The sequence below is a fragment of the Doryrhamphus excisus genome, chromosome 5 (genome assembly GCF_030265055.1).
Source record: "Doryrhamphus excisus isolate RoL2022-K1 chromosome 5, RoL_Dexc_1.0, whole genome shotgun sequence".
Lineage (NCBI taxonomy): Eukaryota > Metazoa > Chordata > Actinopteri > Syngnathiformes > Syngnathidae > Doryrhamphus > Doryrhamphus excisus.
Genome location: NC_080470.1, coordinates 18708559 through 18733449, shown reverse-complemented (window position 1 = coordinate 18733449; position 24891 = coordinate 18708559). Strand labels below are relative to the sequence as shown.

At 38.3% G+C, this 24891-nt stretch overlaps 2 protein-coding genes across 4 annotated transcripts in view; both read left to right on the top strand.

The window, feature by feature from the left end:
* The window catches only part of agbl4 (AGBL carboxypeptidase 4), a 392166-nt gene that overhangs the window by 290226 nt on the left and 77049 nt on the right, over positions 1-24891 (top strand). The gene's annotated exons all lie outside the window — the stretch shown is intronic.
* On the top strand, positions 1816-23304 carry bend5 (BEN domain containing 5). 3 transcript variants are annotated; one of them, XM_058073432.1, is made up of 6 exons: positions 1816-2178; positions 3037-3167; positions 7759-8230; positions 10199-10347; positions 15565-15778; positions 21522-23304. In XM_058073432.1, exons 1-6 carry the CDS (start codon positions 1995-1997, stop codon positions 21665-21667), a joined length of 1296 nt encoding a protein of 431 aa, XP_057929415.1. In that variant the 5' UTR covers positions 1816-1994; the 3' UTR covers positions 21668-23304. The 3 variants fall into 3 exon arrangements, with proteins under 3 accessions (XP_057929415.1, XP_057929414.1, XP_057929416.1); XM_058073431.1 differs by having other exon boundaries at positions 1848-2178; positions 15838-21673; XM_058073433.1 differs by lacking the exon at positions 1816-2178 and adding an exon at positions 2287-2418 and having other exon boundaries at positions 15838-21673.

Sequence of the window (24891 nt, the reverse complement as noted above, 5' to 3'; positions counted from 1 at the left end):
AACTATTTATGGTCTACAATCAAGGTACGAATCTATTGGATATGCAGGGGTTCATAAAACAAAGCTTCCTCAGCCAAACCTCAACACAACGGATACGTATATATAGCAAAATCAAATGATGCTTCATTTGCCGAACCATGGTCACGCTAAACAAACCTCACCGCCACGGTAAGGTTTGAAAAACTCAACTAAATGTCTTGAAACGTAGAAATAACGTAGCAAGTAAGACACGAAGGCTCCACATATTTCTGCATCAATTCATTTCCAATTAAAGCAGCCGGAGCGGAACAAAAGTGTTTGTGTCGATTAGCTAGTGTGCAACAACTGAGTAACAAGTGAGCAGAGGTTGCGCTCTCGTATGAAACAGTAAGGATGTGTGTTTTTTTTTTATTTTTTACTTTAATGCTCCCTGAAGCATTCCGTGGAAGAACACAGAGGGACAAGTTGCCTTGAGGATACATTGGATCAAAAAGTCAGATTTCAAAGCAAGTCTCGTGAAAAATAACGGGGAAGGAAATGAGTTGAAAGTCATCATAGAGAAATAAAAATGTCTCCTCTCATTCCATGTGGAAGTGGTACATTTTTGGCATATTGAAGGAGAACTGCAGTTTTTTGGGTGAATTTTGCCCATTATTCCCAATCCTTATGTGATTCATGAACACATATTTATTTCCCTTTTCTGTGTATAATAACACAAGAAACTAGTTAATATAAGCTAGCTAACAATGCACGACATTGGGATACATTTTGAATTATAAAATGTATAGGAACTCACCACTCATCAATGATAATGTAACGTGATCCGTAAACAGATTGATTGGCATATTAAATTTAAAGTGATAAATTATATGTAATACTGTAGTAGTACTGTACAGTACTGTAGTACTGCAGCAGTAATAGCACAAAACACTGAGACATTAGTTTATGACGTTCCCTTAACACCGCATGAAGTCATCAAGTCATGTCCCACATGATGGAGAAATAAAAATGTATCCTCTCATTCCGTGTGGAAGTGGTACATTTTTGTCATATTGAAGGAGAACTGCAGTTTTTGGGTGAATTTTGCCCATCATTCCCAATTCTTATGTGAAATGTGAACATTTGTTTCCCTTTTCTGTGCATAATAACACAAGAAAACTAGTTAATATGAGCTAGCTAACAATGCATGACATTGGGATACCTTTTACATCCGTAAACAGATTGATTGGCATATTAAATTTCAAGTGATAAATGATATGTAATACTGTAGTACTACTGTACTGTACTGTAGTACTGCAGCAGTAATGGCACAGAACACTCTACATTGCTACATATTAAATGCACAGAAAAGGGAAATAAATATGTGTTCATGTTTCACATAAGGATTGGGAATGAGGAGCAAAATTCTAAAAAAGTCCAATTCCCCTTTAAGTTTAGAAGAAATACATTTGATCGGCTGACCGGTTAGCTTGCTAGCTTGTTCGCTTACTAGCTTGTTAGCTAGCTTGCTAGCAGAGTTGTATTTTGCACACAATGAATAATAAGGAAGGTAATAGTGACTATTGGCATGTTATTTCCTATCCACTTGGCTCTAATAAAGTTTAAATCAGTATTTAGAAAGTCAGAAACAGCTTTATATAATAATAAATATATGTAATGTGATTTACTTAGTGTTTTTTTTTCTTCCATTTTCTCTGAAGTGTTCATATTTTTGCAGGGTGGTACTTTGCACTTGCACTGTATATGCATATATATGTATATATATATGTGTGTGTGTTATATATTGTATCGCAAAACCCCCCAAGGGGTACTGGGGTACCCCCATTTGAGAACCAGTGTGTTAGAGCAATGTGGCGTCTGCTAGTTATGCCTTAATGATAGTGAAGTGTTGGACCAGGCAAAAGCAGCCGAGCACCGATTTTCTCCATAACACTTATGTGTTTATATTTTTATACTTTGTGAGCAGGAAAACAACAACCATTGAAGCATATGAAGGCCTATAGATAATTAAAAGAATGTATGCTGTTGTTCGATGCTTTAAAGAGGATATTTGCTACGCGTTGTCGGTTTCCAACATTGAAGATTTCAGGCCGGAGCACCGATCAGACTTTGACGATGAGAAAGTCTATCTGGTTCACTCAAGTCAACACAATGGCAGCACAGGCCAGCCGTGTCAAGCTCACATCCTCGCCCTTGCAGGTAAGTTGGCTGACTTTTTTTGGTTATTTCATTTAAATATATATTTTTAAACGCATTCGACGTGTGTGAAAGGCTAACGTGGCAAGTTATTGTGCCGCGGCTGTCAAGCTGTGATCAGCTGACAGCGGTGACACTGCAGTCCTCGCGCAGGCTAGCTAGACATGCTAGCGATGTATGCTAAGACAACTTTGCCGTGTTAGCTGTAACATGTTTGGGCGTCTGTGTAACGCTGCTCGGGCGGTAGGTGCTCTTGTTTGGTTCCTCGTTTGGCTTCATGGGTGTCCCGCAAACGTACGTTGCGGGTGTTGACGGCGTATCGCTGCTAGCTAGCTTCACCGTCGCTGGTTAGCATGCTAACGCGTTAGCTGTCTGCACACGTAGAGCTGTCATCACACACAAACAAGCCGCTTGACGTGTCAATCTGTTTTTTTTTTTTTAAAGCATTTCAACCCATATTGTTGTCTACTTTGGTGGGTTTTAAAACATGCGTTGTCTTTGTTTGATTGTGTTTTTTGTAAATGCGGGAATTTGAAGCTGCGGTACTGCAGTGGTCCCCAGACTGCAGACAACAACACAGCAACACGTCTCGTTTTAATATGTTAAATCTGTCTGGCTACTTAAACACGTTTTTTTAAGCATGCGACATCACTAATCCCTGATTCTGAGCTGCTGTCTGGGCTGCTGATCTATCCCATCTCTCCGTCTGTGTGGTGTGAAAACCTGCAGTATTTGTCTTACATTTGCATGTTGATGCAGTGTCATCTGACAGAATGATGGAGACATTTGATGGGCAGACACAAGATGATGGACTGAGGGATGAGGAGACGGTAACCTGATGATGTGATTTTTTTTCTGCAGATACTGTAGAGGAGTTGGAAGACTTTATAATGCAAAAGAAGATGAAAATTCCCAAGATGTCCATCAAGAGTTCAGGAAATTCAGTTGCAAACAGTTTTGGAGAGGAGAGGATGCCTCTCAGGCATAAGAAGGTAGGAACGACAACATGTTGTAGTGGAATACTCACATCTTTTTCTATATGATGTCTTAGCATAAGGGATGATGATTACCTTTTATTTACTGCCACATACTCACAAAGCCACTGGTGATGCTTTGTTTATTGTAACAGAGGTACCTTGATTTTTGTCATTAATTCGATCCAAAAGGTTTCAGGAAAACCAAAGCCACTTTTTTTTTCCCATAGGAAATCAATTACCGTATTTTCCAGACTATAAGTCGCACTTTTTTTCATAGGTTGGCGGTTCCTGCGACTTATACTCCAGAGCAGGGGTCTCAAACTCAATTTACCTGGGGGCCACTGGAGCTAGGGTCTGGGCAAGGCTGGGCCGCATCAGGTTCCCCCCCCCAAAAAACGCATTTACTAAAAACAGAAAAATATACTAACTTTTTCAGTGCTTTGGTTCCGATTTTCTACAAGAAAAACTCTGATAAAACATTCCACTGTTCTCAAATATCTTCACAAAATAAGATGAAAATAAATAAACAAATCAACAATAAAGAAAATCAATCAATCAGTAATAAATAATTATAATGATAATACTAAAAGAGCAAACAATGAAAACTTGGAAACCACATATAGTTGGTGGGTAGACAAATCATTTTTTTTCAGATTAAAAAGAACAAAGCATTATTAGAGCCCTGTAGACATGACAAAACACGACTATAGTCACATTTATACTCATTTTATTTACAACATATTGCGCAACTGCAGGGTCTTGAGACACATGCTAACTCGCAAACTAGAGAGCTAGCGACCTAAACGGTAGCCTTCAAGTTATTTCCTTTAAACTTAAATAGCCAAAAACTTACCACTTCCACACGGATAGGGAGGATAACTAACTAACTTTAACATGAACATTAATCAAACTTAATATGTTTTTCTGGGTACATGATACCATACAGCATCCATATCAAACTTGCGCGGGCCGCACTAACATTAAACTTTCATATCAAGGCGGGGGCCTCAAACTAGTGTCCTGCGGGCCACATTTGGCCCGCGGGCCGCGTGTTTGAGATCCCTGCGCCAGAGCGTTTTATAAATGAAAAAAGTGTTTATGTTACATAAACACTGGACACCTTTTCTGTTTATGTTTATTTTTTGTGTAGCTGAATAACCATTGTGTTAGCATATCATACATTACCGGGCAGTGGATGAAAACCGAGGGCAAAATGTGTCAATATTAAATGGAGGTTTGATTGTTTACTACAACTATTATTTAGCGAAATATAGCATTAGTTGCCGTCTTTTGTCCCTGCCATGCAGCTAAATGTTAGCATCATCTCTCAATATGATTGAATTGAGTTCTAAGCCACCTTAAATTAAATGAATAAATAATAAATACAATGAATACACCCCGAAAAAAATACCCTTATCTTGGTAAAAGCCCATTTTTTTTGTGATACAGTAATCTGTGTGGGTTTGTTATAATTTGATAATTATTATTAGTTCCAAAACTGTGTTAGAGTGAGGCAGAAGTCATGGTATATACATTTTTTCATGAAAAAATGTTACTACGTTGCCATAATAATCTGGCTCCCACCCAAAAGCCATCACACTATTTTTACCATATGCTGGATTAACACAAATTCCAGCACTCTGGACAGCTGCCCTTTCACGAACAAATCCCTCCCTGAGCGGCTCATCAAGAACTCAAGTGACTCCTCTTTAGTTCCTGGTGAGACTTCCATCGTCATAACAAAGTCCGTCCACGCCGTTTATGTTTACTTTCTGCTTCTCAAATATCATGTCAGTACTATCAGGAGAACCAGAGTATAGAGCAGAGGGAGCCGCCTGCTGCGGCCCGGCAAAGTGCACTGAATTCAGTCACATGCTCCGAGCGGCGGGTTAGTGCCGGATGAAGTTTTCCGATCTCATCACAGAGCATTTGGTACAACAAGGATGTGAAACGTCTTTGTCGGAGAGTGAATCTTAGTTTGCAAGTGACGTCAGCAGAAGTTGCGACCGACATTAACAAACATCACAGGCAGGAGAAAAAAGGGGTGCTTGATTTGCTCACCAGCACAGTATGGATCAGCTCATGTTTTTTCAGTTTCTGAGGTATTTTTAGTGTTGTCAGATTTATGACTTGCGTCAAAATTATGAGATACAAACTGTAGATATGTTGCCGCCTTTACTGGACTCTTTGTCAGATGGCACTTATCTCAATTTATTAGGATTAGAATTTATCAATTTATTTTTATAAATTTATTTTCATTTCATTATCTCATAATTATGATTTTTTTTTCAGCATTTCAACTTTTTATCTCCCAGCTTTGACACAGAGATTTTTTTTTTCGTTCAGTGACCGAAGCAGGCTTCTATATTTATGTCTCTATACTTCACTGATAATATTTTTCACCAAGTGTAGCTAGCTATTTATCCACCTAGCCTCTGTTTTTTGGAATCCACGTGACTCCTTTTTTGGCTTTAAGACAGGGGTCTCAAACATGCGGCCCGTGGGCCAAAAGTGTCCCGCAGGGCACTAGTTTGAGGCCCCCGCCTTGATATGAAAGTTTAATGTTAGTTTGATATGGATGCTGTATGGTATCATGTACCCAGAAAAAATTATTATATTTGATTAATGTTCATGTTAAAGGTTAAATAACTGTTATCCTCCCTATCTGTGTGGAAGTGGTAAGTTTTTGGCTATTTAAGTTTAAAGGAAATAACTTGAAGGCTACCGTTTAGGTCGCTAGCTCTCTAGTTTGCGAGTTAGCATGTGTCTCAAGACCCTGCAGTTGCGCAATATGTTGTAAATAAAAAGAGTATAAATGCAGTGCAGTTCATTCAGAGCTGGCCTTTGTCCCATGAAGCTACAATGGCTATCACGTTCATGGGGTACATATTTGTTAAGTGTCACTTAACAGCTTTGCTTTTGTGTTACCTTTATAATAATGATATCTTGTCATCAAAACACCAGCGGCCTATGTAAGGTGTTTAACGTAAACACGTAGTGTAACCAGCTTGAAGATATTGTTATTTGTTTTAAGTCAAATTGTGTTTGAACTCAACACATAATGATAATAATAACTGCTGCGAGGCGTGATGTCAAACTGGTCTACGGTCAATATCGAGGTCATGATGCCAGAAGCTAGGGGCAGAAACAAGGTGGTGAGAGAAGAGTGTTGCTATTGTTCAAGTATTTATAGTAATACAGTGAAAATGACAGAAGTGTAAAAATTGATTTTGCTGAAATATTTTGTTTGCGCTCATAAAATTTTACGTTAGGGCCCACTGTGCTGGCTAGTTTGGAGCCATGCCGGCAGTCCTTGAATGCACCGTAGTTGCTGAGAGAGTAGGATACGGGCTACTCAATTTTGGGCATAAATAAAATCCTGATTTTTTTTTCTCTCTCTGAAACCTCATACTTCTGGTTTAGATTTTTTAGTAAAAAAAACCCAAAAAACATTACCTCATTGCCTCTCTCATCGACAGGGTTCATATTAGAGTCTCATAGAAGTATATTTAGTTAAGCTGATGTTTGATTTTGTTTGCACAAGTCTTTTTTTCAGTAGGCATAGCAAATAATGCAACTTCCTCAGGGATACTTTAGTGCTTTATTCGACTAAGGGCGCTTTATTAAAAAAAAAAAAAATCATCATTTCAACCAGACCATTTTAAAATGTAGTAAAAATTATTTTTTTGGTTTTATTTTGTTGAAATAGAGTTTCCTGACAAAGTCAAAAAGCCTTGATGCAATAAACAAATGTTATGTGATTCTTTTTATGCATTAAAATGTCAATCCACTTTATTTATATAGCACATTTTATAAACAGAGTTTCCAAAGTGCTGCACAGACTAGTAAAATTAAAAAGTAATAATCCAAAACTAAAAGATAATTTAAGAAATAAAATAGTAAAATAGATATTAAAATATTAAAAACAAGAAACAAAGCAATAAAAGTATAAAAAATAAAACCAATTACAATAAAAACGAAGAACTAAAAGACACAGGACCATACAACTCACTCCGAGTTAAAAGCCAGAGAATAAAAGTGGGTTTTAAGACAAGACTTAAAGCTTTCGATGTTGGGGGCCTTTTTTACTCGGGAGGGGAGAGAGTTCCATAGTTTGGAGCCAACCACAGAAAAGGCTCGGTCCCCCCTGGTCATAAGTCTCGTCTTTGGCACCACAAGTGGGAGCTGGCCCTCGGACCTCAATGACCGTGGTGGAGAGTAAATTTGGATGAGGTCCGAGATGTATTTGGGGGCCAGCCCATTCAAAAACAAACAATAAAATCAATCCTAAAACAGCCCCCTAAAACGGGTCGGTGCCGACCCTAACACAAAAGGAGGGTTAATCTTCTTGGGCATGAGTTGTTACTGGAATCCTCTTCCACGGACTAACTGGATTTTGGACATCATCCTCCACTTTCCTTCTTTCTGCATGAGAAGATCATATTTGCCCACCCAATCACTTTCACCGTTGTCGTACTCAGCAAGTCACTTAGTCTTGAAGATGTGTTTAGGACCCTTAACGTGTTGGAAACCACACTAGTGTAATATTCCAGCTTTATCCAATCGTTGTGCAGACCTTTTAATGGGACATTGTTGTCTTCCGCAGGCCCTATCTCAGGACCACGGACGCCCCGTTTCCAACTCCTCCAAAAGTTTGGCGGCTGTCGTGGCTCGCCTGGAGAGAAATGCAGCCAACTCATGCATGGAGGGTGAAGAGGATCTGGATGAAGACCGACTGGCCGAGGAGGGAGATGATGCGGACGATGAAGATGAAGACATGGAAGCGGAGCATCATCGGCAACAACAACAACAGCAGCCGCAGCAGCAGCACTTGGGGGTAGACTCGGATGTGGCGGCGGCGGTCGTTCCTCGCGTCCTGTACGAGGAGCTGGTCCTCAGCTACAGGCAGCAGGAGGAGGAGATGCGGAGTCTGCAGCAGGACTTGGAGAGAACGCGTCGGCAGCTGGTGCAGCAGACCAAGAAGCTCAAAGAATACGGCAGCTTGCTGACAGAGGTCAAAGAGCTGAGGGACTTCAATCGAAGGCTGCAGGATGTGCTTCTCATGAGACTGGGCAGCGGTGAGACAACCGGAGCGCACACACACACACACACACACCTTGATTACCGACAGTAAGTCAAATTGGTAACTGGTATCGTTGCATGAGTCTCTTCACGTTAGGGCCTAAATGGCAGCCAGGACAGTACCACCCACTGCTACACTACAGCTGGTTCTATTACCAGTTCTATGGTCGTCATTACGTTTCCTTTTTATTCTTGACAAAAAAGCCAAATACTTGTGGGGGTAATCCAGGAGTGTCCAAAGTGCGGCCTGGGAGCCGTTTACTGTCCATGGCTTTTTTTCATCGGCCCGTTTAGTATAATAATTTAACAAGTAAACAAGAAAAAATACAATACCAATGGAAAGTCATAATATTAAGATATATTTAGATATTCATTCATTCATTCATTTTCTACCGTTTATCATCACGAGGGTAGCGGGGGTGCTGGAGCCTATCCCAGCTGTCTTTGGGCGAGAGGCGGGGTACACCCCATAATGGTGGCCAGCCAATCACAGAGCACATATTTAGACAAACAACCATACACACTCACATTCATACATATAAACAATTTGGAGTTAGCCAATTAACCTAGCATGTTTTTGGAATGTGGGAGGAAACCGGAGTCGCTAATTAACCTAGCATGTTTTTGGAATGAATGAAGGCCAAAGAAGGGGAAAATAAAGTGGTTGGGCCACCCTGAGCAGCAACAATTGCAATCAAGTTAACTTGCAATCAAGTTAACTTGCAATGATAGATAGCTAGCTAGACATGGATGGATGGATATCCATACACAATAACGACTAAACATTAATTCATTCATTTTCTACCACTTATCCTCACAAGACAAACAACCATACACACTCACATTCATACATATAAACAATTTGGAGTTAGCCAATTAACCTAGCATGTTTTTGGAATGTGGGAGGAAACCGGAGTCGCTAATTAACCTAGCATGTTTTTGGAATGAATGAAGGCCAAAGAAGGGGAAAATAAAGTGGTTGGGCCACCCTGAGCAGCAACAATTGCAATCAAGTTAACTTGCAATCAAGTTAACTTGCAATGATAGATAGCTAGCTAGACATGGATGGATGGATATCCATACACAATAACGACTAAACATTAATTCATTCATTTTCTACCACTTATCCTCACAAGACAAACAACCATTCACACTCACATTCATACCTATGGACAATTTGGAGTCGCTAATTAATCTAGCATGTTTTTGGAATGTGGGAGGAAACCGGAGTACCCGGAGATAACCCGGGGTGAACATGCAAACTCCACACAAAGATGGCCGAGGGTGGGTGTTAGTAATATTAAGAGGAAAAAAATAGTTTTGACGTTTTGTGCAACTATTGCGACTTATTTTCCCAGGAATTTCATATTAAGCCGTTAAGAATATTTGACATGAGAGGGTGTAATAAAATTTAAACCCAATTGTCTTAATCTTAGCTCACTGCATCATCAAAATGCTTTTGAATAGATCAGCATGACCGTAAATCCAGCACTGGAAACAGAATGCAACTACCGTGACCAGCAGTGTACAGAACGCACTTTTGCCCTCCCGCTTCAGATCTGGACCAAGAAAAACCACGGTCACTGGCTAGACTATCTAATGGACAGTCACAAGATTAGAGCGCCCCGGGGTGTCTTTGTACACAAGATGGAGTGAGCTGTCTGATATTAAAACTCATCAGCTACATTGGAGCTTAGCATGGCCAGCCACCAAGCCAGCTTAGCCACTGGGCTAAAATAACCTCCTGTCCCGAGGCACAGGCAAGTCCGGGCTGAGCCAGACAAACATTTGGGCTCGTGTCCAGTGCCTCAGACTGGAAACCACATGTCAGAATGCAAGCCGATACAACACAGCTTCTCGTGCAACTGGTTGTTTACAAGCCCTGTAGCACTCACTAATGGTTATATTTACTGGTGGTTTTCTTATTTATGTTATTTTTTCAACACCTTTCTTGTCCTCTCTAGAGCCTATGCATGACAATGGCACTCAGACAATCAAAGCTGAGGTGGTGGAACCCATTGTTGAGGCCCAGGAAACCTTCCGAGAAGAAGCCAACACCAGTTCCAGCTACTCACCTTCTCCCAGAACAGTCTACACCTGCAATGATGGCAAGGTCAGCCTTCGTCTAAGAAACACACACACACACACACACACACAGACTATTATTACCTTTTAAAATAGACTGATGGGCCTTTTACTTTGCACATAAATCACAAGAAACCAATTGAAAATGGCGTATTTTTAGTTGTTTGTTACCGGCATACATTTTCTTTATAGTGGTTTTTTTATGTCTGCAGAACACGCAGTGTTTCATGTGTTTATAGCAGTACTCAACAGGTCAGCAAGTCTCAACATGGACTATAAACAGTAAATTCCTCAGTTTAACAAGTAAACAAAAAGGCTTCCTCTCAGATATAGGCCCTACTTCAAATAAACACTTAGTACTCTCTGCACTTAATAAAGCAAATCAACTTTGAAGAAAGCGTATTGTGGTCAAATTATCCCTTGTTTATCGCGGTTTAATTGGTTCCAGACCCAACCGTGATAAGTGAATTTCCCTGAAGTAGGATTCGATGGTATTAAACATAATATTTTTGTAGTTACAGCAAAGAAAAGCTGTTCGTGACTTTATAAATACAGGATTTATCATCATTAGAGTCCCGTAGACATGAAATAATTATTAATTAAATTATTATTTATTTACATCACTACGGGATACGGGACCTTTACTCGGACATAACAGTCAGCTGGCGAGCTAACTAGTGAGCCTCTCCAATTAACTAAGTGTTTCAAATGGTGTGGGGGAAGAAGAACAAACAAGCCAAAAATGTACCACTTCCACACAGATTGAGAGGATAACCTTTTTTCCCATTTGATCTCAGCCATATCATAATAACGGCTAGGCTCAATAGCCAGTCTCCATGCAGTGTGAACGGTAATGTAATCCAACGTCATATCTCATAACAGTACTGATGCCTAGTGACAAGAATATTACATATAACGTGTTTTTCAATATGTTTTGACTAATAACACGTCATAGCCAACCATTTAGGAATTATTTTAACACTTTACATTCACATTTAATTCTGACTTTTCATTGTTTTCGTCATTATTTCATTAAAAACCCAGGTCACAATAAGCGTCGTCTTTGCCATCTGTGGTGGCAGAACATTAAAAAAACAAAAAAAACAAAGAAAAAGCTAATCTATGCAATGCGCAGTTGTCATTTGAAATGACCATCAAAAAGTCAGTTGATGAACTCGGTTCCTTGCTAGCACGTACACCAGAGTGAAGGTAGTTACTATTCCTGCATTAGCCGCTTAGAGCTCACTATAATGCAACCAGCATCCTGTGTCTGCTGACAGGGGCGCAGTTGGTACGACAAGCTCTGGGACCTGCAAGCCTCTTCAAGCGTGAAGAACTCTCGCAAATTACAACTCTCCTATATCAGGGATCGCATATTAATTATTTGCACGAGAGAAAATCAGTGACTGACAGGTGAGCCCGGTGCTTTTCAAACAGTAGCGCTGTGCCCCCCCTTACTTTCTGTAGTAATGTATTTATTCATGCTTGAAGGATACACAATCCTCCAGCGCAATGGAAGCAGTAAATGTGCCGTAAAGTGTTGAGTTAGTGCTAACAACAAACATGCAAGCTCAAAAAAAGTGTTGACAAAGTGCCCGCAAGGCATGCTGGGTAGCCTAGCAGCATCTCCGTCCACCGTGCTGTGAAAAGAAGTGAAATAGATCAGGGGTCTCAAACTCAATTTACCTGGGGGCCACTAGAGCTAGGGTCTGGGTGAGACTGGGCCGCATCAGGTTTTCCAAAAAAAAAACCCAAAAAAACGCATTTATTAAAAACAGAAAAATTAATAAACTTTGCTTTGGTTTCGATTTTCTACAAGAAAAGCTCTGATAAAACATTCCACTGTTCTCAAATATCTTACTTTTTATTTTCTACACAAAATAAGATGAAAAATAAATAAACAAATCAAGAATAAAGAAAATCAATCAATCAGTAATAAATAAATATAATAATAATAAAACGGCAAATAATAAAAACTTAAGAAACCACATATAGTTGGTGGGTAGACAAATTATTTTTTTCAGATTAAAATGAACAAAGCATTATTAGAGCCCTGTAGACATGACAAAACACGACTATAGTCACGTTTATACTGTTTTTATTTACAACATATTGCGCAACTGCAGGGTCTTGAGACACATGCTAACTCGCAAACTAGAGAGCTAGCGACCTAAACGGTAGCCTTCAAGTTATTTCCTTTAAACTTAAATAGCCAAAAACTTACCACTTCCACACGGATAGGGAGGATAACTATTAACCGTTATTTAACCTTTAACATGAACATTAATCAAACGTAGTAATTTTTTCTGGGTACATGATACCATACAGCATCCATATCAAACTATCAAACATTAAACTTTCATATCAAGGCGAGGGCCTCAAACTAGTGCTCTGCGGGCCGCGTGTTTGAGACCCCTGAAATAGATTGATAGTATCCAGAATGCTGGTGCCAGCAAGTCAAACAGTGGTATGTACAGATAAATACTAGGAACCACTCAGGGGGTGATGGATAGGAAAGTAAAGGCAAGAAACCGGGGAGGGAGGATGAAAACAATCTTTTCTTACTTGAGGGCCGTAGAAAGCCTCTGGCGCGGGGCCTAAAGCACATTAGCGGCACAGGGAAAATCCTTTTGGACTCCAGCCTAAAGACTTTAGAGTGATAAGAGAGCTGTGAGAAAGCAAGTCAGATATGGCCCCCGCTGCTTCTGCCCACCTAAATTACCAAGGCAGACTGCCTGGCTGGCAATCGGCTTGGTGTGCTGGGGACGCACGCGCTTATGCAACGTCCTGTGGAGAGATACACGCTAAGTTCATGCTGGAAATAATACAGTTAATGTTGCTATGACAACGACTATTTTGCAGTATGTTTACCTTTTCATTCATTCATTTATTTTCTACTGTTTATCCTCACGAGGGTCGCGGGGGTGTCGGAGCCTATCCCAGCTGTCTTCAGGCGAGAGGCGGGGTACACCCTGGACTGGTGGCCAGCCAATCACAGGGCACATATAGACAAACAACCATTCACACTCACAGTTTACCTTTTCAGACAATCTAAAATTTGAATGAAACATTACCAAAAAAAACAGTTTTCAGTGGTTAAAAATAGTTTGCATGTTTGCAAATGCATGTATTTGATTTTATTTTTACCGTATTTTCTGGACTATAAGTCGCTCCGCAGTATAAGTCGCACAAGGCCAAAAATGCATAATTAGGTAGAAAAAAAATTACTTAAATCGCACTGGAGTATAAGTCGAATTTTTTGCGAGTAATTTACCGTATTTTCTGGAGTATAAGTCGCTCCGGAGTATAAGTCCCACAAGGCCAAAAATGCATAATTAAGTAAAAAAAAAGAACCAACATACATAAATCGCACTGGAGTATAAGTCGCATTTTTTGCGGGTAATTTATTTTATAAACTACTTGACCAAAACAGACATTACGTCCTCTTGGAAGGCAAGTTCTACCAATAAAATAATAGAGAACAGGCTGAATAGGTGTAAGATATGCTAACACAATGCTTATTCAGCTACACAAAAAATAAACATGAACAGAAAAGGTGTCCAGTGTTTATGTAACATAAACACTTTTTTCATTTATAAGTCGCTCTGAAGTATAAGTCGCAGGAACAGCCAACCTATGAAAAAAAGTGCCACTTATAGTCCGGAAAATATGGTAAATGTAAGTTAAATTTCTTGTATATTTCTTAGCTACCCTTTTGAATGTTAAGTTTCTGTGTGATGACTTCAGTGGGTTGACAAGCTTGTTAGCTCGTGATTGGCTCCTGACAAAGAAAGAGCTACAGTTTCATCACTGACTCACAAGCGGTACAGTTTTTGAATATGTAACATAAACACTTTTTTCATTTATTGCATGAAAAAAAATGCAAGCTTCTTTGGGTGTCCCTTAATTTGGTTCCGGACCCGACCATGTTAAATGAATTTCCACAATATAGGATTCAACCTGTTCTTGTAAACTTAATGGCAGGGCACATATAGGGTGCATATATATCGTATTTTCTGGACTATAAGTCACTCTGGAGTATAAGTCGCATAAGGCCAAAAATGCATAATTAGGTCGAAAAAACATACATAAGTCGCACTGGAGTAAACGTAAGTTAAATTGCTTGTATATTTCTTAGCTACCCTTTTGAATGTTACGTTTCTGTGTGATGACTTCAGTGGGTTGACAAGCTTGTTGTGAGATCGCCGCTCGCTCGTGATTGGCTCCTGCTAAAGAAAGAGCTACCGTTTCATCACTTAGGTAATTAGGTCGAAAAAACATACATAAGTCGCACTGGAGTATAAGTCGCATTTTTTGTGTTCATGTAACATAAACACTTTTTTCCATTTATAAGTCGCTCTGGAGTATAAGTCACAAGAAACAGCCAACCTATGAAAAAAAGTGCCACTTATAGTCCGGAAAATATGGTAAACGTAAGTTAAATTGCTTGTATATTTCTTAGCTACCCTTTTGGCACAATGCCAAAAATGCGTAATTAGTTTGAAAAAACATACATAAGTCATACTGGAGTATAAGTCGCATTTTTTGTGTTTATGTAACATAAACACTTTTTTCCATGTATAAGTCGCTCTGGAGTATAAGTCCCAGGAACAGCCAACCTATGAAAAAAAGTGCCACTTGTAGTCCGGAAAATATGGTAAACGTAAGTTAAATTGCTTGTATATTTCTTAGCTACCCTTTTGGCACAATGCCAAAAATGCATAATTCGAAAAAAACATACATAAGTCGCATTTTTTTCGGGTAATTTATTTTCCAAACTACTTGACCAAAAACAGGAACAGCCAACCTATGAAAAAAAGAGAGAGGCAGGGTTATAATTAATATTTAAAAAATATTATAATTATAATTTTAAAAAAAATCTGATGTGTCCTAATAAATAAAGTCGGCTTGCGTCATGTGGTAATAGAGGTCTACGGCAACACATGGCTATATCAGTCATAGAAAACTGTAATTACAGCACCACCTGTTATTTTTCCTCCCCCTGAAGTGGACGACACATCGGGAGCAGACACCACTATTTCAGGAGTCCATTATATTTTTTTGTAAATACCCGTATTCAGGTCAAAATGGTCCGAATCCACCCTCTGTGTCCTTTTGTCTCACATTGAATGAAGCTAGACAGGTAAGTGTTTGCAGTCAAACTAAAAGCTGCTATTTTGTGTACTCCCGGTCTCGGCGAACGCACCGCTGTTGTCATTTTTATATCGTCGCCATCATTCCGCAGGTACACCTCGGTGGCGGGATCTGGGTGGAGGAGGAGAAGTGGCACCAGCTTCAGCGTACCCAGGGAGACTCCAAGTTCACAAAGAACCTAGCTGTCATGATCTGGGGCACAGAAACCCTGAAAAACCGTAGCGTCACCGGAGTGGCTACCAAAAAGAAAAAAGACGCCCTTCCCAAACCTCCGCTCTCGCCGAGCAAGCTAAAAATCGTCAGAGGTAAGCGGGTTCACACGCCGGAGCCGGTTTAGTTGTCTCACTGTGTGTCTTCTTCCCAGAGTGTCTCTATGACCGAGTGTCCCAAGAGACTGCCGACAGTGCAGAGATTACGCAGAGATTGTCCAAAGTGAACAAATACATTTGCGAGAAGATCATGGATATCAACAAATCCATTAAGAACGAGGAGCGCCGGGAATCCAAGCTGCTCATCAGACAGACAGTCAAGATGGAGAACTTCAACTACGACGGCATATAAAAAAAAAAAAAAAAAAAAATGTCACAGCCGTCCCCTCCCCATGCGAGAATGCGGGATGGGGGCTTTATTGTGCTGCTTCGAGATCCTTGCGGTCTCTGCAGCACTGCCACTTGGATCGGTTTTTGACGTGAAACACAAAAAGGCCCCCTTTAAAAGCCAGCACCTTCGTCCAGCTTGCCCATGAAGGTCCAGACAGCTTTACCCACCATCCGGATGCTAAACACGTGCAAAATAATGGAACTAAGTGTGAGTGTTTTGTTTTAAATAAGCTTTACGGGATGAGTACACGGATATAGTGTACAGTATTGAAAGAGACTGTAAAAAGTCATCTATTGTTCTGTGTCAGAACATCATTTTGGGTCTTCTGAGCTTTTAAAAAGTGCAAGATGACCCCCCCCCCCCCCCCCGCCAAGAAAAAGTCTTCAGATGCTGTAAAGGTGTGTGTTAGAAGTTGCACAGTTGGATGTGTTGTGATGCGCTTGGTACAGAACGGAAGAGTTGACCGCGAATAATTAGTCTTAATTAAGTTACATGTTGTGGCGAAGGAGACCGTTGCTGCAGGATGATTGTTGTGGTCACGACGTCAACGCAGCATTTTATACAAGCTGTGGTTGTGAGAGTTGAGTAGGATTCGTGCGAAACTGTACTTGAACTGATGTGTTTAAGGGTTACACTGAAGTCTTTTATGATCAGAAAATGCCCTAAAAAAATATGGAGATGAATTTGGATGATATGCAGTTGAACCTCCAAAGTCAAACACCCGTGAGAGTGGCTGACTTCCAACCTAAAGCTTGAGTTCATCAATTGAGTCATCGGTTAGGCTAGGGGTCGGCAACCCGCCTCCTTGTTGCGGACCCACGCCAAACTTTTTTTTTTAACACTAGAGTAGAGGAAAATGTCCGACTCGCCACCAGTGAAGGAGGAGGCAAAATACTAGTAAAGGTTGCCGACACCTGGGTTCGACTGACGGAGCACATCGGTATGAACCAAACAGAATTGAGCTGATTTAGAGGAAATTTACATTTTTTAATTAAAAACAAATGAATTGAATACAGCGGCACGATGGTCGAGTGGTTAGCGCGCAGACCTCACAGCTCGGAGACGAGGTTTCAATTCCAGCCTCGGCCATCTCTGTGTGGAGTTTGCATGTTCTCCCCGTGCATGCGTGGGTTTTTTTCCGGGTACTCCGGTTTCCTCCCACAGTCCAAAAACATGCTAGGTTAATTAGCAACTCCAAATTGTCCATAGGTATGAATGTGAGTGTGAATGGTTGTTTGTCTATATGTGCCCTGTGATTGGCTGGCCACCAGTCCAGGGTGTACCTGGACCTGGATCTGGGTGTATCTCGCCTGAAGACCCCGCGACCCTCGTGAGGAAAAAGCAGTAGAAAATGAATGAATGAATGAATTTAATACCAAAATAACTGTCAATTAATTAGAGATCGATTAATCATCTGTTCATGTGAATCCATGACCCCTAAGTATTTATTAGCATTGAATAATCTTTGCCCTTAATAATGGTTGTGACATGTTCATTTCCACTTCCATGGTGATGGCTTTCCTTTTCACTTTTCATACACATTTTTTAAGATGTGTAGCAAAGCCTGTTTTTTTTTTTTAACATTTTTACAAAGTAATGGTAATGGTTTAATTTCATTTGAACATGCATCAGATTACAATTGAGTGCATCCCATAATCAGTTCCCAGTTCCACATGTCCAAAAGGAGTAGGAAGAAGCAAAGCTTATTAAATCCTACCCCTCCATCTGGTACTTTTACAATCAGTAACTGTTACATTAGTTCACTTCCTGCTTTCCTAATATAGTTTTAAGGTTTTTTTTTGTTGTTTTTTTTTTGGTCAAATCAGTTCCCAGTTCCACATGTCTAAAAGGAGTAGGAAGAAGCAAAGCTTATTAAATCCTACCCCTCCATCTGGTACTTTTACAATCATTAACTGTTACATTTGTTCACTTCCTGCTTTCCTAATATAGTTTTAAGGTTTTTTTGGTTGTTTTTTTTTTTGGGTCAAATCAGTTCCCAGTTCCACATGTCTAAAAGGAGTAGGAAGAAGCAAAGCTTATTAAATCCTACCCCTCCATCTGGTACTTTTACAATCATTAACTGTTACATTTGTTCACTTCCTGCTTTCCCTAATACAGTTTAAGTTTTTTTTTGTTTTTTTTTTTACTGATCCTTGATGACTTTGTTTGACTTTGGAATCAGATTTGTTCACAAAATGTTCATTTTTGGGGTGGTTGACTTTGGAGGTTCTACTCAATTAGGTGTCATGTCCGCCTTGTGATCTAAATGTCCTACTAATTTCCTTACTTTAGAAGGCATAGAGAGATGAACGGCCAAATGCTATGTTGCTATTATACATTCGTACATTGACAGCACATGGAAACATGGCGGTGTGTGTGCATGTGTGAGTCTTGACTGTTGAACAGGCCTTAAATGGATTTGGCAATCACCAGGGCCCCGGTTATGGCCTTGGGTTTTCTAGCGAGCTGTGATTGTAGTCGAAGCTGAAGTCCAGAGACTTCGCTTGCACTTTGCTGTGAGAATGTCGGGCTGGCTTTAGGTACTGTTATTTGTGTGTGCACGCCGTTAAAGTCATCCCGACTGCGGAGAATTGTGGGGGAGGGGGCGAAGCTCAGGCCTCCTCCTTGCGGAAGGTGTGGGTAAAGCTGTCTGAAGTGATGCTGGGGTATATATAGTATATATATCCCGAACCCCAAAGTAACCCTCTATGGCCACCTTAAGGGGGCGTCCTTTTCTTCATTTGGCTGTGTTGTTTTGTCTCCAAATGGAAATTGTGTGACCCAAAAGAGGCAAAACTGTGAATCAATCCGCTGCAGAGCTGCCTAGCAAGCATTTGCTCCTCTTCACACGTTTACTTTTTATCCTTACTTTCTATGGGTCCTTATTTTTACTGGTATTTCCAACCTTGAGTTCAGCCTTTTATTATGTACATAAAAAAATGTCTTATTTTTCATTTGTTTTCAATGTTCGGACAATCTGGAATTGATGTTGTTATTCTTGTATATGGTTTCTCTTTATCCATATGACGTGTTGGCTTTAAAAAAAAAAAAAAAAACTCTCCCGAGCCAAAGTGATCAATGCGGACGCCAAGCTGGATCTCTTATTAGAGCCCGTGATGTTACATTGGACAAGCCTGACTTGGATTGTCGTCCAAGGTGACACATGATTACATCAAATGCACTTTAATCTTAAATTTGTGGTAAATTTGAGGTGTTGCGCTTTTTTTTCTTTTTTTTTTTAAAGTTTGAATACTAAAATATGGCCAAACAATCATTGTATTAACATGATGCACCTTAATGTATCTTTGTGAGTGGTTGGACTAAGTCATGTGATGGCATGAAACTGCAGAGCAGTATGCTTGGTATGATTTCTTATCGGAAATGCTCCAATTATCAAGCAATTACTCCCAAAATATTTTTGGCTTTTTTCTTGTATTTTCTATTCCTTTTATTTATTATTATTTTAAAAAATAATTATTAAATAAAGTATGTATTATTAATAAATAATTTATATTATTAATCATTAAAATTATGAGTATTTTAAATAAATTATTTATTAATTTATTTAAATTAATTATTTTAAATACATAAATTTATTTTAAATTTATTTATAATGTATTTAATAAATTTATAAATAAATGTTATAAATAAATACATTTATTTAAAATTTGTTTATTTACAAAAAAATATTTTAAATATGACTTTTTGTCAAAAAATATTTCTTTAATATTTCAACTTTATGCTATGAAAAATGATAATTTTTTTAAAGTCACTACAATATTACATATTACAAATCAATATGTACCAAACGGGGGATTATTTTCATGTTAAAAACAAAATCACATTTGAAATTGAATATGATATAATTAATACAAATTAATTGTATAATTGATTAATCATTGATTAATAGTTGCAGTTAGTGCCAATGCTTTTTATGAGAGTCATTGGTTTATGTAGTTTAATTGGGGCATTTCCGGTACTGAAATATTACGGAGTGGTTTAAAAATAATATTATAATATAATAATTGTTTTTTTTATGGTCAATATGAGCCAATGTGTTCATGCCATATGAACTGCGTGCTGATTGGTCCATTAGAGTGGTTTGCACACGGCAAAAAAAAAAAAAAGTGACCCAATATAACGAAACTGGTATTATTATTTAGGGTTTCTAATTTCTGCGAGCTTTTACGAACGCTCGCAAACATGCGGTCATGTGTCATGTGTGTGTTTTGTTGTTTGATGCCAAAAGGGGGCGGGGTAAACATAACGCTTTAAAAAAAAAAAAAAAAACGGAGATCTATTCCACCCTCTAACATGTTACGTTTAAACGGTCAGACTTGTACACCGAGGTACTACGTAATGTTTAAGTTGACGACTGTATATTGTTAGCGCTTTCACACTTACCGTAGCGTCGAAACCTCACCAGCTCTGATCCACTTCCTGTTGCCACTGACCGGAAGATCACACTGGATCTTTTAAAAAGAACCGGACGTCGATTGAAGAAATGGGTTTTTTTTTTCGGTGTGTACATAAAACGACGTTCCGATGCTTATAACCGGGGGGGGGGGAGACGTTCTTTGCTCTATTTTTATTAAGGTATCAGTAACTTTGTATACGATCCACAAACCGGTTCTACTTCATCTAACTCTCACCACCCTACCTCATTGTTACTCTGGTGTGTGTTTGTCAGTGAACTATGTGTGTGTAGTCAGAAAAAAAAACTATAGTAAACCCGGTTACTCAACATGTGTATATAAAAAAAAAAAACACTTATATATCTTATAATATCAAACACCTCAATTCGCAGTATCATTGTTAGGAAACGATGCGTTTACTGACCTGCTTCATTCAGGATGCTGCTGTGTTCTCTGCTATTTGCTACGTGGTGCGGTCGGTGCGTGCTTTGCGTTGTTGCAGTTTGCATTGCGTTGGGAGATTTCTAGTGGTTGACGGTGCTATACCAGCAAACAGTTCTATACGGATCTGTGTCTCGGACCTCAAACGGTGCTGTTTTTTCTATGTTTTACGGGGGGAGTTAGGGGCGGGGGGGGGCTGGTTTTCTGCAGGCACGTCCTCCACTAGTCCCTCATTTTGGTGGAAGAAACCAAACCCTTTTCCCAAATGCTAGCTATTAACTCTGGCTGTTACTGTGTACCGCGTATGTGCTATCCGCCCAAATAATGTTCAAGTTGTGAGTTTATAAGTACCTCAGAATTTTTTTTTTTTTTTTTGAAACGCCAATTTTGCAAGTGTGTCTTTGAGCAATGTTGAGGCTTGGTGCAGTGTGCACAATGGCACCTTATTATGGGATGTGTATTGATTGTTATTGAGTTGTGAAATAATAGAATCCATTGACAGTCTCTTTTATGTACTGTCCTGACCCGAATATAAGTAGCATTTTTTTTGGATGTACAGTAATTCCTCATCACTCTTATCACCATGCTACAGTAAATCCTGACCAGATGCCCGAACCACCTCATCCGACTCCTTTCAATGTGAACGGTTCAACTCCCGAGTTTCTCCCGGATGACAGTACTTTGGACAGCCCAGTCACCTCAGTCGCTACCCAACGTCATGACCATAAGTGGGGGTAGGATTCTTCACTGGTCACTAGGTGTCAGTACTGTTACTGCGATGTTCGGTGACAACAACCCCCCCCCCAGCCACAAAAAACCTTAACACAGACTCTAAACCCCCTAAACCCGCTTCCTGTCCGCCTTCCACTCAGCTCCTCTAGCACATTTAGCATGAGTTTTATTTATGTCTCTTATGTCTACCATACTGGGTAATACTGGGTAAGACTATAGGGGTGTTATTTCATGTTTAGAGGGCTCTTAATGTTAAAAACTGAATTTAGAAGGGTATGTTATAACTACAGAAAAATTCTACCATACTGTACTTCACAGAAATGCACAGCGTTAAACGAGGGATTACTGTCGGGTTTAGTTTTCGATATTGGTGAAATAACACCTGAGTCCATTTAAAAATAATAATAATAATAATAACCATTGATCGTCTTGAATAAGCATTGTAACTGTTGTGTGACGATGATGTTGCCACATTGTTTCCAGGTTTATGGTGTGTGTGAGTCACAGGAAGAAAAGCTTGTAAGGCCGTAAACTACAGAAAAAGTCGACCATACTCTACTTCACAGAAATTCACAGCGTTAAACGAGGGATTACTATAGGATTTAGTTTTCGATATTGGTGAAATAACACCTAAGTCCATTTAAAAAATAATAATAATAACCCATTGATTGTCTTGAATCAGCATTGTAACTGTTATTTGATGAATGATGTTGCAACGTTGTCTCGATGTTTATGGTGTGTGTGAGTGACAGGAAGAAAAGCTTGAAAATGTATAAACCCCAACCAATGTAGTTTTATATTCGGGTCAGTGTGGTCATTCCAGGAACCAAAATGGTCATTGTAGTGATTTTCGAGAATTTTTTTTATGATTCGGTTCCTTTTTCCGGTTGTCGCTACTACAATAGTCGTTTTTTTTTTCAGTAACAATGTAGCAGTGAAACTCGTAGATAGAGCCGTTGCCGTACCGTTTCCGGACCTGCTTTTAAATCAACAAAATATGCATTTTGTGTTTTGATTTGGTAACGGTTCATGTGTTACAATAAAGTAACTCATGGGACGGGGAAAAAAAAAAAAACTGAATGTTCTGAACTCCTGTTTCCAGTCGTATGGTTCCGTAAGCTTATGACTGAATCAATAGCGCCTCTGCTGGTCGCAACCAAGCAGTGCGTCTTATATTTTATAGATTGTTAATAATAATAATTCATGGAAAAAAGACCGATCCCGTGTGACGAGTGTTTGCTAGCAATGACACCAACAACCGAGCAACTTCGTCGTTAGCGTGAAAGCGTGAAAACCCGACTCTCCGGGTTGAAGTGCTCATTAGGGCAAGACAGGGTAATTATCGTTCGAGTACGTCACTTTGATAATGTGAAAGACACTCTGGTGATTTCAGTAAACGCTCCCCTCAGCCCGCTTTAGCCTCTCAAAGGCAGCAGCGTTCTATACTACGCAATAGTGTGTGTGTGTGTGTGTGTGTGTGTGTGTGTACAGTATGTCTTTGCTCAACCGGCCACACCTCTCTGCTCTGCTGGCGAGATGCTTAGCAAATCCTCCTCTGTGTCTCTTGCTGCATTTCAGGAACGTGTGTTTCATGTCCAAATGAAAAGCAAAATAAATCCAGACTTTTATTCTATCAGCACTAATCTTCTTTTACCGCCTGGTTTTGTTTTTCCACTGCTGCATGTTTCTTGACTGACTCGCCTTGTTTTGTGTCCTTTTTTTTTTTTTTTACTTTATTTGTCCCAAAAGTTTTATTAGGGAGAAAAAAATGTTTAGATGTTGGCTAAACCCACTTAAAAAACATAAATGCATAATTTAATTTCATTATTTTTTATTACTATAATTATTTAATCATTGTAATTTTTGTCTAAAAGAAAAATTTCTTTTAGTCTGTAAAAAAAAATTGGCAGTCATTTTTGAGGAGCCACTGTTAATTATTTTCAATGGCCAGCATTGCCCATCTTGGTGACCGTATGCTGAATACTAATAATAATAACAATAATAATAATAATAATAATAATAATAATAATAATAAATAAATAAAAAATAATAATAATTATTATTATTAATTATAATATATTAATAATATATTATTTTTATCATATGCCGAATAATAATAATAATTATTATTATTATTAATAATAATTAATATATTAATAATAATAGATTATTATTGTATGCTGAATAATAATAATAGTTATTATTCATATATAATATGTTCATATATAAAAAATAATATTATTATTATTATTATTCAGCATACAATAATAATAATTATTATATATTATACATTAATATATTATATAATAATAATAATAATAACTATTATTATTCAGCATATGATAATAATTATAATAATAATTATTAATAATAATATAATATTACAATATAATATTATATTAATATTATTATTATTATATAATTATTATTATATTATAATATTGTAATAATATAATAATAATATAACAATAATAATAACTTTTATTTGTATAGCGCTTTTTAGAGTACTCAAAGACGCTTTACAGTTGAGAAAAAAAATAAAATAGATTTGAGTAAAAACAGTAAACGATGCATTAAAATACAATATCCATACATTCATTCAGAGCTAAAAGCGGGGCGGGGCACAGCAGTCAGGTATAAAGGATGCTTTCCTTTATACCTGACTGCACATACAATGACATAATGGGTACCATAGTTACTGTCAGTAACTAACTGTAACTGTCAATATACTATGGTACCCATTATGTCATTAAATGGTCATATCACCTTTTACTTCGGTACGTGACAAAAATAAACTATACAAAAAAGAAACTTAAACTATATTAGGAAAGCAGGAAGTGAACAAATTGAAATAATGAATAAAATAAAAAAATATTCATTAATGAATGAATGAATATTTTTTTTATTTATTTATTTCAATTAATAAAATATAAAAAAAAATTATTTTATTAATTTATTTAATAAATAATTTTATTTAATAAATAATAAATTATGGAAATAAATTATTCATTCATGGATGAATGAATAATTTATTTTATTAATTGATTTACATGTATTTTATTTTAAAATTATTCATGAAAGAATGAATATTTATTTTATTTTATTAATTTATTTTATTTTTTGTACTTTTTTTAATGTACTTCTTCCCTGAGATCATATTTTATCCTCTCTTGTAGAGAAGTATTGGATGACATTTTTAGCTAATTGCTTATTTTTAGCCTTATGCATTA

Bases quoted from the DNA above. Each gene is read 5' to 3' on its own strand.
- bend5 (XM_058073431.1), top strand. From the start codon at position 1,995: ATGTATGCTGTTGTTCGATGCTTTAAAGAGGATATTTGCTACGCGTTG. The intron at 2,179-3,036 runs GTAAGTTGGCTG...TTTTTTCTGCAG, and splicing joins TCACATCCTCGCCCTTGCAG to ATACTGTAGAGGAGTTGGAA. The intron at 8,231-10,198 runs GTGAGACAACCG...TGTCCTCTCTAG, and splicing joins TCTCATGAGACTGGGCAGCG to AGCCTATGCATGACAATGGC.